Raw genomic sequence first — 15,109 nt, forward strand, 5'->3', positions numbered from 1 at the left:
CAAAAAAAAAAAAACCTAAAAAGGAAAAATGAATTCAGTAAAGTTGTGGGATGTAGTATCAATATACAAAAATCTGTTGCATTTCTATACACTAATAATGAAGTAGAAGAAAGAGAAATTAGGGAAACAATTCCATTTATAATTGCACCAAAAATAATTAAATACCTAGGAATAAACAACCAAGGAGGTGAAAAACCTATACCGTGAAAACTATAAAACACTGATCAAAGAAACTGAAAATGACACAAATATATTCCATGTTCATAGATTGGGAGAATTAACATTGTTAAAATGTCCATACTCCCCAAGGCAATCTACAGATTAAATGAAATCCCTATCAAAATACCAACAACGTTTTTCACAGAACTAAAATAATCCAAAAATTTGTATGGAACTACCAAAGACCTTGAACAGCTAAAGCAATCTTGAAACAGAAGAACAAAACTGAAGGCATCACAATCCCAGATATCAAGATATACTACTAAGATATAATAATCAAAACAGTATGGTGTTGGCACAAAAATAGACACATAGATCTATGGAACAGCATAGAGAGCCCAGAAATAAGCCCACAATTATATGGCAAAATCATCTATGACAAAGGAGGCAAGAATATGCAATGGGAAAAAAATCCCTTCAACAAATGTTGCTGGGAAAACTGGACAGCTACATACAAAAGAATAAAACTGGACCACTTTCTCACTCCATACACAAAAACAAACTGAAAGTGGATTACAGACCTAAATGTGAGACCTGAAACCATAAAAATTCTAGAAGAGAGCACAGGCAGCAATTTCTCTGACATTGGCCATAGCAACATTTTTCTAGATATGTCTTCTAAGGCAAGGGAAACAAAAGCAAAAATAAACTATTGAGACTATATCAAAATAAAAAGCTTTTACACAGGGGCGCCCGGGTGGCTCAGTCGTGAAGCGTCTGCCTTCAGCTCAGGGCATGATCCTGGCGTTCTGGGATAGAGCCCCGCATTGGGCTCCTCCGTTGGGAGTCTGCTTCTTCCTCTCCCACTCCCCCTGCCTATGTTCCCTCTTTTGTTGGCTGTCTCTCTGTCAAATAAATAAATCTTTAAAAAAAAAAAAAAAGCTTTTACACAGCAAAGGAAACATTAAGAAAATAAAAGGACAACCTAGTGAATGGGGAAAGATACTTGCAAATGATATATCTGCTAAAGGGTTAATATCCAAAATACATAAAGAATTTATATAACTCAACACCAAAAAAAAAAGAAAAAATTATAATGCAATGAAAAATTGAGAAGACATGAACAAACATTTCTCCAAAAAGGACATATAGATGGCTATAGACATCATGGCTAACAGACACATGAAAGGGTGTTCAACATTACTCATCATCAGGGAAATGCAAATCAAATCCACAATGAGATATTACCTCACACCCATCAGAATGACTAAAATACAAAACAAAGGAAACAAGTGTTATGGAGAATGTGGGGAAAAAAGTCACTCCTGTACATTATTGGTGGAAATGTAAACCGGTGCAGCCACTGTGGAAAATGGTACGGAGGTTCCTCAAAAATTTGAAAATATAATTACCATATGGTTCAGTAATTCCTCTACTGGGTATTTTCCTAAAAAATACGAAAACACTAATTTAAAAAAATGCACCCCTATGTTTATTGCAGCATTATTTACAATAGCTAAGATACGGAAGCAATCCAAGAGTCCACTGACAGATGCATGAATGGCTAAAGAAGAGGTGCTATTTATATACAATGGAATATTACTCAGCTATAAAAAAAATGAAATCTTGCCATTTGCAACAACATGGATGGATCCAGGAGGTATAATGCTAAGTGAAATAAATTGGTCAGAGAAAAACAAATACAAGATCATTTCACTCATATGTGGAATTTAAGAAACAAAACAAAACAAAATGACAGACCAAAAACCCTGACTCTTAAATACAGAGAACAAACTACTGGTTACCATAAGGAAGATGGGTGGGAGGATGGGTAAACTAGATGAAGGGAATTAAGAGTACACTCATCATGGATGAGCACTGAGTAATGTAAAGAATTGTTGAGTCACTATATTGTACACCTGAAACTAATATAACACTGTACAATAATTATACTGTTATTTTTAAACTATCTTTGTCCTATAAATTTTGGTATGTTGTATTTCCATTTTCATTTGTTTGGAGATACTTTATTTTCCTTTTGATTTCTTTGATCCATTGGTTGTTCAGAAGTATGTTATTTAGTTTCCACATATTTGTAGGTTTAAAACTTTCCTCTTGCAAATTTTGAATTTCATACCATTGTGGTTGGAATAGTTGGTATGATTTCAATCTTCTTAAATTTGCTGATTTGTTTTGTGTCCTACCATATGATCGTGGAGAATATTCCATGTACATAGGAGAAGAATATGTATCCTGCTGCTGTTGGATAGAATGTTCTACATATGGAAAAGATTAATAAATTTCTTGCCACACTGTTAAAGAGAAAAGCACAAACTATGGAATTATAGATGAAAAAGAGAACATTACAGACCTTACACACATAAGTTAATAGAAGGGTATTATAAACAATTTTATTCCACTAAATTTCAACATTTAGATGAAATGGATAAATTTCTTGAAAAACACAATTAAAAAACAGCTATCAAAAGGAATACTAGAAGAAATAGAAAATCTAAATAGTCCTATGTCTATTAAATAAATTAAATCCACAGTTAGAAATATTCCCACAAAGAAAATTCCAGATCTAGCCAACTTGACTGAGTTCTTCCAAATATATAAGAAATAATAATCTTATACAAACAGTTTAAGAGAATAGAAACAGAAGGAGAAAATTATCCAAATCAGAGGTCATCATAGCAATGACACCAAACCCTGAAAGAAATACTACAAAAAAGAAAGACTATAGTAGGATATGTTTCATGAACTTATATATAAACGTTAGCAAGTTTGGCAATTAAAGAAAAAAAGTATCATGACCAAGTGAGTACTTTTTCCAAGTTTGGTGTAACAACTTTAACAACAACAAAAAAATCAGTCAATAAAATTCACCACATTGATAAGAAACTCATATCATTTTAGCAGATTTAGATGATTCAATAGAATTTAAGTAGAATTCATGATGATGACTCTCAGCAACCTAGGGCTATACGGAAACTTCTTTAACCTGACAAAAGATATACACAAGGTTGGGGGGAAAGGAGCAGGCAGAACACAGAGGATTTTTAGGACAATGAAAATACTCTGTGTCATATTATAAGGCCAGATCTATGTCATTATACATTTGCCCAAACCCATAGAATGTAAAACACCAAGAGTAAAGTAAATACGTACTTTGGGTGATTATGTGTTAATGTAGGTTCATCCTTGATTTAAAAAAAAAAAAAGTGCCTTTCTGGTGAATGATGTTGATAATGGGAGGCTATGCACATGTGGGGATAGGAGGCATATGTGAAATCTCTGAGACTTCTCAATTTTGTGGTAAACCTAAAACTCCCCTAAAAAAATAAAGTCTTATAAAAATCAGCGGGAAAAGAAAATCCCAATAGAAAAGTGAGCTAAGTGTAGAAATCAGAAATCTGATCCTAAAAGTTACAGGGAACAAATTTGGAAGAAGAATAAAGTTGAAACTTTTGTTCACTTTAATACACCACTATAAGAGAGAGTAAGAAGTCAAGCCACCAACCAGGAAAGGATATTTGACTTGCTGCATAGCTATCTGACAAAGGACTCATATCCAAAATAGGTAAATAATTTCTAAAATCACTAAAAAAACGAAACAAAACATGGGTTTAAATGCAAATTCACAAAAAAGCATAACCTTATGGCCATAAGCATATGAAAAGGTGCTCAGCATTACTAGTTGCCATGAAATTTCAAATTAAAACCATGAGATACTACTACATACCAACCAGAGGGGCTAAAATTCGCAAAGACTAACAAGTTTTAGTGAGTATGTGGAATAACTGAAACTCTAAGATTGCTGGTCGGAGTGTAAATTGGTACAACCCAGTTTTGAAAACAGAAAGTGTCCGAAGATCAACAAATGCCTATCTTATGGCCTAGCAACTCCACCGCTACATAAATTCCCTTCGGATATATGTACATATGTTAATCAAATCACATGTAAAAAATGTTCACAATACTATCTGTAAGAGCCCAAACCTGGAAATAACCCACATGTCTATCACCTGTAGAATGGAGAGATAAATAATGGTACATTGCTGTTTTCAGGAGGCTAAAAGATCTGTAGACTCACAAAATAGTTGTGTTGGCACACTGACATCTGCATTTCCACAAGTAAATTCGCCTTTTCTTGACTCAAGCTTGACAAAGGCTTTGATTCCTATTAAAAAGCATTTATCTAGCACATTTATCTTTAGCAGTGCTCACGAAGTTTCATACTCACGAGGTACATTTTATGATATGGGAGAGGGCTGAAGGATTGGTGGTGGTGGGTTTGTGCAGTGTGGGGGGAAGAAGAGAAAGTTGGGGAGTATCTGGGAGTAGAAATGCAAAAAAATCACATGTGCCCTAAAGATGGAGGTGAGTATCAAAGAGAAACCCCACCTGCTTCATAATTTTGCTTCGGGTATACATTCTAGGAATACTACACGGCAATGAAAAGAAAGCTTACTATGTGTAGCGACATAGATGAATCTTATACACATGATCTTGAAAGAAGCCAGTTATTAAACAGTATGTATTGTAAAATTTCATTCACATGGAGATTTTAAAAAAAGGGCAAAATTAATCTATGGTGTTAGAAATCAGGAGAGTGGTTAGTGAGGGTATTATGACTGGGAGAGAAAAGAGAGACTTCTTTGAAAGTGATAATATTCTATTTCTTGATTGACCATACAGGATGGCAAACATTTTCTTTAAGGAGCCAGACAGTAAACTCTTCAGGCTTGCTAGGTCAGTCTCTGTCAAAACTACTCAACCCTATTATTGTGCAAAACCAACTATAGATAATATGTAAATAACTGGATATTGCTGTGAACCAATACAACTTTATTTACAAAAACAGGCAATGGACTCAGTTTGACCTGAGAGCTATAGTTTGCCAAATTCTCACCTACACAGATTGGTAAATATGTAAAAATTTATTGATCTGTATACTTATTTATATACTTTCTGCACTATCATACTTCAATGAATACATTAAAAATATAGATAACAAAGCACGGAAGTCATTAAGAAAATAAAATGAGAAGAACAGAAGGAAGCAGTTAGGATTCACTAGTCTGCTTGTGATGCTTCTGAGATTTGTGTCTTGTTGCAGATACTGCAGTATTTGGAGCACTACTAATTCTAGCCCCATAAAAACTTCTTTTCAAGCACTCAATATACCAACATTATTGTTCATTTCCTTCTTTATGGGAGAAAAGTCCATTAAGAGACCTCAAAATGGTTAGTTCTCTTAATGAATTCCCTTTATTAAGTTTTATTATTAATGCCCACATTGATTTCTTCTCTAAGTTATATTATCCCTTCTATAATTGAAACTTCAAAAACATCAGTAGATACTTAAGACATAAGCAATCTAAGAACATTAAGCATCTATTCTACTATTCCTTTAATTTTCAGATTTTCCCAGAAAGAACTGTTTCTTTCAGAAGTAATGCATCTTGCCCATCCCTACCCCCACTTTTACCCCAATGTTATAGAGCTTAAACATAATTGAAAAAAAAAAAAACCCATACACACCATCTATCTGCTAAGCAATTCTGTTAGCTTTTCTTTAAGAACAGGAAAATAATAATGATGCTACAAATAACATGTCCCAAGTGTATCCTATGAGCCCAGTCATTGTTCTAATTGCTCATTAACTCATTTAATCCACATAAGGACCTTATGAAATGGTTGATCTCATTATTATCCCCACTTTAGAGGTGAAAAAATTGAGACAGAGATTAATTGTCCAAGCTTCATAGTTAATAAGTGACAGGGCTGGGATTTGAACCCAGGTAATCTGGTTCCATAGCCCATGCTCTTGAATACATGCTTGGGTAGATATACAACATACAAGATAAATAGCTTGGGTTTGATTAATGGAGAAATCTAATTCCTTACATGTAAGTGCAAGCATAGCTTCAGCATTCCCAGCTTCCTGCCATCCTCGCCAAGAGAAATGGCTGCTCCGCCATCCCCTCTACTGATGCATCCTGCAGCTTCTAGGACTCCTTATTGCACTTACTCTTTATATCTCTGGCTCTACCCCGCTAGCCCGTGTACTCTTTGAGAGCTGAGACTATGCGCTATTCCTTCTTGTAGCTCTAGTGTCAAGCATAGCGTCTGCCTGGAATAACATGGCTCAATACATGTCTGCTAGAAGAATGAATCAATCATGCTATGAATAATTCTCTTTTCTTTGGTTCACCGTTTTCCAACTTATTTTTGTTCCCTGGTGATTAATTACAAGGGACAGGACAATGTCATGAAGAGTTTGAAGGCCTAGGCTTTTGACACCATCTCTATGGATTGAGCTTCTTAAAACAAGAAACTCCCTCCTCTGCATTCAGCTGGAGAACCCCACACACTGCTGGCCTCAATGATAGAGGGTGCATGTCTAGCTGAATATAGCTTGAGATCTAGAATTGGCATTTAGAATTAATAGGATAAAATAGGATATTGGCATACTCATTTCTAAGTATTCATCGAAGAGTCCATAGGCATTCATGGGCTGAAGGTTGTAGTCCTTTTCCCACTGTGGGAAACTTATTTTTCTTTCAGGTCCACGTTCTTGTCGTACTTTTCTTCTGGTCCACCAATTCTGAATTAACCTGCACAACAAGACCAATTCCTTTAAAAAAATATGTGACTGTTCAGAAGACTTAAGTAATAAGACAGACTTCAAATACAGAACCACCTAAAAATGTTTAGGATAGGCTGCCAAGAAAATAAAGCCTTGGATTAGGAAGACAATATCAACGGCTATACTTCATGCATTTGCCCTTACAAGTGAACAGAATGACTTTTTAACTATTCATGCAATTGTCTCATGTTCGGTGTCACCTCAGAGGGTTGGATAGAGGACTAAGAACATCTATACACTGACCCTCTAGCACCAAGGCAACACCCAGACCTTGGAGTAGAGGAAGGTCTGGCCTAGCTGACTTAACTTAGGACCCATGGGCAGTCTTACCATGCGGGTGCTGACCTGCATATTCTAACTGAGGGCCTGGAAGATCTGCAGACCCACTAAATGCTTCCTCTCTTAGCACACGGAAGCCTTCACGTCCTCAACTGGACTTGCCTGCTTTCAGCTCGAGCTCGACAGGGGCTCTGATTCCCAATAAAATGCATCTCACACTGGTGAGGTTAGCACATTAATCCTTAGTAATGTTCAGGAGTGCATCTTATGATAAGGAACAGGGTTGAGGAAATGGGTGCAAGGGCCAGATCTCTGCGCTACAGGGGACAAGGAAAAATTGAGGGGTATCCAAGAGTAGACATGCCAAAAAAACCCAAAAACAAATTGCGAAATAAAGGAAATAATGGGACAGGTATCGAAGGTAAACAACCTACTTCACAATTTTGCTCTCTGTCCATACTACTAGAAGATAAAATATAGTTTCCTTGATGTCTCTGACATTTTGATAAATTATGGCTTATACTTTAAAGTAGCATATAATGCTGATTTTTAAATTTTATGCATTTAAAAAAAAGTTTGATAGAAAATATCAAGCACTTGGAATAAGTTTTCTAAAAACCAAAGAATAGAAAATTACTGGCATAGGTTCTGACTGAGAGCTAAGAGGTGACCTTTCCGAAGTGATCCAAAATCTAGCTAATCATTCTGGCTAAGTGGTCCTCCCGGAAACCTGGAGTTCTCCACGGAGACACCAAACGGACACGGAAACCAGTAGGTGTGGAATTAAAGCAGAAATAGAAGTTGCTGATTTATGTTCCTTTAAAACTTAACTGACCAGAGCTGAGCAAACACAGCAGAATTCAAGGTTATCCTTACAAAAGTGATGCAAGTTTTTGCCTATTGTCATCAACATAAACTATCGACACCAGGGGATATTTTTACTTGTCAAGGTATGTTGACCTAGAAATTCTCCAGTTTCTCTTCTGCATCCCTAAACTTTTCTCTTTTCCCTAAGTTCTTTTTCTGTACATTTTCAATTTAAGGTAGTTTTAAAAAATTACCATTCCTGATTTATCACGGGGGTGGGGTAGTAGAGCTCTAGTTAATGGGTCGTAACTAGTGTGAGCCTTGCCGCGCATTATCTGAAGGAGCTGCTATAAGGAAGTGTTCAATATTTAGGGCCCCACAGAGACTTTTTAAAGCATATTCACTATCACTCACACTTCTGGTACCGAATCTTCCTAAAGAGCCGGTGCTTGAATAACTGAGCATGCGCGCTTCAGCTCCACGTATACGCACTGCCTTAACGGCGGAGTCTGCATCGCTTATCTTACTTGCCACACCTAGAAACGCCAATAATGAGCAATGCTGCGTCTCAACTCTAGATGTCTAAGGTACTTACGGGTAGCCGAGTTCCATGAAATTATTCCAGGTCTGCTTTAGCACCATTATAATGCCCATTTGCATACAGAGATCAATAAGGCATCCACTAGGGTGGCACTGCGAGGTAAGCAAACACAGAAATTCCAGAATCAGTGCAGAGGAAGAAAGAGTGTCTGGTTTCTAATCTGCACAAAGTTGCCCGAGGCTATTTAATATAAGACTATAGGAAATAAGGAATGATGGAAGAATACAGACCTCCTCTAGTCTCCATCTGTTTATCAGCCTCAAGTAGGCACCTGGGTGTCCTGTAAATCTTCGACACACAGAAAAACAAACCGTTATCCTGTAGGTCTAAGCCGTTCGTGACTAGTATGTTCAGATTAGCACATCCTCCAGTGAAAACTACTGGTACAACCAGGGCTGAGAGAATTAGGAAACTCTCCAGAGCTGTCAAACTGCAGCTTCTGGAATTCTCCAGGGTATATTTCCCTTCTGGACTGTCTGGCTGCTGACCACAGAGGCCGGCTCTTGTCGCTGGCTGTGACTTTGAACGTTTTCTGCTAACTATCGAGCGCTCTGGCCTGTGTAACAAACAGCATGTTGGTTTGAAACACATTCTGATCTTTTTGAGTAGAAGTTTAATTTAAAGAAAAATAACCAGCTTTACTGTTTGACTAGAATTCCACACTGAAGTCGCTCGATACCAAGAAGAAGCTACTGCATCCATCCCACTAAAACCCAACACTCGCCCGTCTCTGGTTCTTATCTCCTCCGAAACTACTTCCCAGCACAAAAGAATTCATAGGACGGGACTACTTAACACAGGACCTTTTGCAAATCCTCGTAACTGCGGGATTCAGAAGTTGCCCGCTCTCCTCTGGCATCCTATGTCAGCCCCTTTCCTGTCTGGATGTCCTTCCCTCTTCTGTGAAGGCAGGCAGCCAGGACACACTGCAGACCACCTTCCCCATTAGGTCTCCTGCTCATATAGGTGTGTGATCTGGGGGCCTGACTCAGGTGCGGATGGAGCGCACAAGTTTTAAATCCATCCTTCACTTGTGCAAATGCTTTTCCCCTATGTACCTTAGCAAGAAAAGGTGCACAGGTAACTTCTGACTGGAGCGGCCATTCCCCAGGATGGGAAAAGGAAGGGAACGGAGGAGGCTCATCTCTTTTTACCCTTTATGTAAATCACTGTGAAGGAGGTGCTTCCCTCTCACCCTGGTCAGGGACTGCCGACTGCTCTGTCCCTGGCCTGCAGAAGCGTGGAGATCAGGCCCTTACCTTCCAAGGAAGAACGCGATGTAAAATGTGGAGCTGTTCAGATTGACAAACTGAAAAAGAAACATTTTCAGGGTGAAGCTGTTCTCCCACTCAGACTCTGTGCGAGGCTGCTCTGTGGACAAAAGGGGAGCAGAGTTTGAGAGGTTGCCTTTGACCCCTTCTTAACTCCCTCTGCCCTACTCCCTATACACACAGGGCAGGAGCAGAGGTGTCCTAAGGAGGCTGCAGGAGACCCCAGTTTGCCTACAGATGGTGTGTGATGGAATGGACCACCCATGAGATCCTCAAGCTTGCAGACCAGCCCCAACCAGGATGCGGTGGGAAGCAGCTACTGAGGTAGCTGAGGGAATGGATGCCCTCTCTGGGCATCCTGGGGCACTCTGGCCTGGAGTAGAGACAGCTAAGCTGAAGGGGCCTCATTCCCTTTTGCTCTTAGTTGCTGCCTGTGGGGCAGGCCTGTCTGTCAGGTCCCCTCCCAGCTCCTAATTAATTCCTTGTTCTCCAATTCTATTCTGGTGAAATGCCAGGTGCTGCTGCATGAGAGGGAGTCAGACCCCTCTCTCAGAATGCTGAGAGTATCTGACTTTTTTGCCTGTTACCCTCATCCATCATTTTCAATTCTCATGGACAAATACCAAGGAGACAACCTCACTTTAGAGCTTTTACTGTATATCACCATCTGTATCTTACAATATTCTGACCTCAGGAGCCAATTCTATCTCCTTATAGTTTGACTTCCATAAAGCAAGTGCTCTTTGGACATTGTGATATGAAGCAAAATATGAATCAAACTTCCAGCTTGACATCTCATGTCAAATGTACCCATCCTTCCCTAGGAGCTGTGTCCTCATCCCAAGCAATGTCAAAGAAAATGTATTTAATTCCATAGTACTTTCTCTGTTTCCACATTCTCTGAGCTTCTAATTGCTCTTTACCACTTCACCCCATCAATTTCTTTTCCACTAATGCCTCAAAATGCTTGCTGGGAGCATATCTGAGAAGGGGGAGGAGAATCATATTTAACAAAGCTGTACTGCTGTTGAGAGAAGAAAAGACAAAGGATTTTCAAAAGGTTTTAGCTTTACTTCACTTCTGCTACTGAACTACTGGTTACGTAGGAAGGTCTCCCATTATGTTAGCCAGCTGGGTGGGTGCCCAGGTATCCCAACCACAGATGGGCCAGGACTGTATCTCCCTGGCATCTTTGCCAGCCTGGATCAAGGTGCCACTGGACACAATCTGCCAATGCAGTTATCTCTTCTGTGCATATAAACCTCTTTCTATCTTTCAGGGCAAGTGATAATGACGGAGGATTTTAACGACATTAAAAGAGATATGCCAGGTACCTAGCTCTGTATCTGGCACATAGAAAGGCTCAATAAATGACATCTTGTATTATAATGATTAAAAATAAAAGCATTTTTGTGATTTTACCCCCCTCTGGACAAGCTACATATGGGAATGTGCTAAAATAGGTCTACGTGTGGGAGCATGCAATTTTCTCAAATTGCATAGAGTAAAATGACTAATGTTTCATTAATAAAATTGGGACAATTTATCTTGAAAACATGGAAAATGTACAGTGCATAGTCAGCTACCAGATTGTTCTAATGTTTTATGGAGTCAGAGAAATGTTCTTAGGGGTGACTTGTCCAGATGAAAGTAAATGTCAGGAATGATTAGGCCACCTACACTCCTGGTAGAAGGCCCCCAGTCTTCAAAACAACTAACCTTGCTGTGGTTTTTATATACCACGAAAACCTGATACATTTTTAATTAAATAAAAATTGTAGGCATAGCAAATGAACACTTTTCTAAATGACTCTGGGCACTTCATCTACAACTTTTGTGATGCAATATTTTTTGTGCATTAAGAGAAAACCTGCTTCAAATTACATTAGTTCATGATAGATAATGTTTATGACAGGTTTTAAACCTTTAAATAGAAATGATCCCCCAATTACTAGATGTATTTAAAACGTCCTGTTGAAGGCAAAGAACAAATTATTGTATGCAATTTGAAATAAAAAAGAATATTTCTCTTCAGCAGTGTTTCAGGAATCAGTCTTTGAAAAGTTACTTCCCAGATCACAATACTGTACCATGAAATAAGAAGGGTCTCACTTACCTAAATTTGTCAGAAGCAGCGCTACTTTTTCATAGAGCTGTAAAATAAATTTCATACATTTAACAAAGAAGCTGTAGATGCTATAAAATCCCTAATTATAAAGGAAATAGGTAATCAAGCCATGAGTGAAAATAATTTCATTAACTGCCCATTACTCAACAATGAAAACAATGTAAACAAACAATTGTGTCCTTTCAGGGCAAGAAAGAAAAGCACAAGGTCCCACTTTACTATTTTTAAATTCTCACTTCCTATGTTGGAGTAATTAATTGGCAACAAGGCTAGCTGCCACTAATTACCAGCTTGCTAAGTGATGCTGGGACAATCACAACATTCCGCGACCTCAGCATTTCTAAGACTGATTCTGATGGTAAGATTCTGTAATCTCATTGTTTATGGACTGCTGTATTTTCTAGATTAGAGCTTTCATAAATGCTGAAGTGATGAAACCTTACTAGGAACTCCTAACTTTTGATACTCTGCTTTTCCTTTACTGCACTGGATGCATCCTAACTCAACCAGCCATCTGGTAAATGGAGGATCCTAAGAGGGAAGGGAAAATGTGTGTGTGTGTGTGTGTGTGTGTATACATGCGTGTGCACACGTGTGTATGCATATGTATATGGAAGAGCAGGGGGTACAGTTCAGGGCAAACCCAGCTCTAGGAGATTCCCCAGAGAGGGTATAAATCGAGAAAAAGAACAAGTGTCTTCTCTAAAATGAGAGACAGTAAAATGGAAAAGAAAAACGAGTCAGATGGATTGGAGCAACATGAAAATTAAGATCACATTTAAAGCAGTGAAAATGCACTGGTCAAAATTCCCCAGGCTTGAGGCGCCTGGATGGCGCAGTCGTTAAGCGTCTGCCTTCGGCTCATGGCGTGATCCCGGCGTTCTGGGATCGAGCCCCACATCAGGCTCCTCTGCTAGGAGCCTGCTTCTTCCTCTCCCACTCCCCCTGCTTGTGTTCCCTCTCTCGCTGGCTGTCTCTATCTCTGTCAAATAAATAAATAAAATCTAAAAAAAAAAAAAATTCCCCAGGCGGTAACTATGACTTCGCCGGCCAGCAAGCTGCAGAGCCTGGGCACATTACCTCACCTCTTCTTTAGATGATGGTTTTCTTTTATGTGATTGAGAATGGGTATTGGACTCATTGATCTTAAGGTCCTTCCCAACTTTTGAATTCTCTTATCCAAGACTTCTGCTAACTACAGAATTAGGGGAAAATACTGACTGTATGACTCTAAATTTTCAGCAGTGACTATGGTTCGCTAAAGTAAGATAACTAATATGGCCATAGTATCATATTTTGTGTACAGAAGCCACAGACTCTTAGAGCCAAAAGTTAAGAGATTGGTATAATTTTCAATAAGAAATCCTGTGGTATAGTCATACATTTTAATCTAAAAAATACTGGTTAACCACAGATTAGGACAGTTTTAATAAAATATGTTTTACTGTTACACTCTATCATTAAAGTTAGTTATATAATTTTCAAGGAAAATTAAATTTGACTGGTGAGGCCACCTTCCTCAAAATACAATTTTTGATTGTCGAGTTTATCCTTTAGATCTTTCATGTTGACATGCTTTGGTCCAAGTACCTCACTTTGCACTCCTGTCTCAAAGGTCTTGGTAGCTGGTGACATGCCAATATTATTTTGGTTTGGACCCCGAAGGGAAAAAAAAAAGGAACTTAGGGAACAGCACAGGAGTCAAACTATGGTTACTATTACCTTTTGAAAAATAAGGCAAAGTATATGGGGACACAGTTGGGATCCATGGCATGTGTGAACATTTTATAAACGTTGAAGGTGCAAGGGGATGAGCAGTGAGGCTTTGAGCAGGATGTAACCAGAAAGGGCACACAAGCAGAGGGCCTGATGGCCAGCAAGAGACCTGCAGATGAGCGGCTTCCGGAAAAAGTCGGATTCTCATTAGGCAGTTGAGATAGAAATCATGGATGGTCTTTTCTGATAAAAGCAGTAGAAAAGCTGTTTCCAAACCGGACACCACAAATTGTGAGAGTTTAAATCTGTAACTGACAGAAAGTGTTCTGATCTTAAGTACACTTCCAAAAGAACCTATGAGTACTTGTAATTTGATCTTGTCCACCCAATCAATGTATGTTCTGATGCAATCCATATTTTCTGGCTCACTTCTTTCTGGAATAAGACCCAGTATTTTTCACTGTTTAGAGTATAATGCAATAAGAGATTCATATTGGTATGGCTGAATAAAAAGGATGGTTATAACGTTTATTCTCCTCTTGGGATACATTCTTTGTTGGCATCTTTTGTTTCTGACCACCATATTGGGATGTCCTTTGGTCACTAGTGAAGCAGAATGGGATTGAAACAGTATGACAAGGAGCAAGAAAATCCATCTTATTCGCTCCATCTTTGAAGTATTTCTTTTTCAAGAGGAAATAAAATGAAAACTAGTAAGTGCCCCTTAACCAGTCACTAAGAAGGTTAATATTTTGTTGGGTTACAGAATATGTATTTTTTAAAGTGGGCTCCATGTTGGGAGCCCAACACAGGGCTTGAACTCACGACCCTGAGATCAAGACCTGAGCTGAGATCAAGAGTTGGGTGCTTAATCGACTGAGCCACCCAGGTGCCCCAGATCAAAAATTTTTTATGACATAAATTTTTAGTGTACACGCTACATAAGAGTAAATACACATCAAAAACAAAACTAACAAACAAGTGTAAATACACATCATAAAATCTAGAAACTAGGCATCCTTATAGATCTGCCTGTTCAGTTAAGGTTGGACAACTCTAGCAGAAAGTCAGAAACAGGGTATGTGATCTATAACAATATTTAAAAATTAGAGGCTGTAATGAACAGAAGTTAAAAACCAATCTAGCTCTCAAGGTTTTTATACTCAATTAATGGAAAGTATTAATGATTCATGTCTAAATGATGATTTTTTTTGCAAGACCAGTATGGCCAAAATTTTAAGTAGTTGAAAATAATTTATGTAGCTATAAAAAATGTATATTGTAGGGTCATGAAATATCTTAAATTGAGTAATTTCAGAAGTCAGTAGATAGTTTGGTTCTGAACTGGTCAAAGCTACATTATAGTTATTAGTCTGTCACCTATCATTTATGTGATATTTGCTTAAGGACTTACTTTTTTATTTTTTGGATATTCTGATGAAAATCTTTCCGAACTATATTACACACTCAGTTGCCTTCGTAATGGAACCTGC

The 15,109-nt window shown here is 38.3% G+C and overlaps 1 protein-coding gene across 1 annotated transcript in view; it reads right to left on the reverse strand.

Moving 5' to 3' along the window:
* ANO4 (anoctamin 4) overlaps positions 1-15,109 on the reverse strand; it is a 394,735-nt gene that overhangs the window by 33,242 nt on the left and 346,384 nt on the right. The window contains exons 20-24 of the mRNA XM_057316522.1: positions 11,889-11,925; positions 9,761-9,872; positions 8,732-8,789; positions 8,496-8,593; positions 6,640-6,782 (exon numbers count right to left, since the gene is read on the reverse strand). Coding sequence (XP_057172505.1) covers positions 6,640-6,782; positions 8,496-8,593; positions 8,732-8,789; positions 9,761-9,872; positions 11,889-11,925 — 448 coding nt within the window. The remainder of the gene's footprint in view (positions 1-6,639; positions 6,783-8,495; positions 8,594-8,731; positions 8,790-9,760; positions 9,873-11,888; positions 11,926-15,109) is intronic.

Source organism: Ursus arctos, unplaced genomic scaffold (genome assembly GCF_023065955.2).
Source record: "Ursus arctos isolate Adak ecotype North America unplaced genomic scaffold, UrsArc2.0 scaffold_21, whole genome shotgun sequence".
NCBI classification, from domain to species: domain Eukaryota; kingdom Metazoa; phylum Chordata; class Mammalia; order Carnivora; family Ursidae; genus Ursus; species Ursus arctos.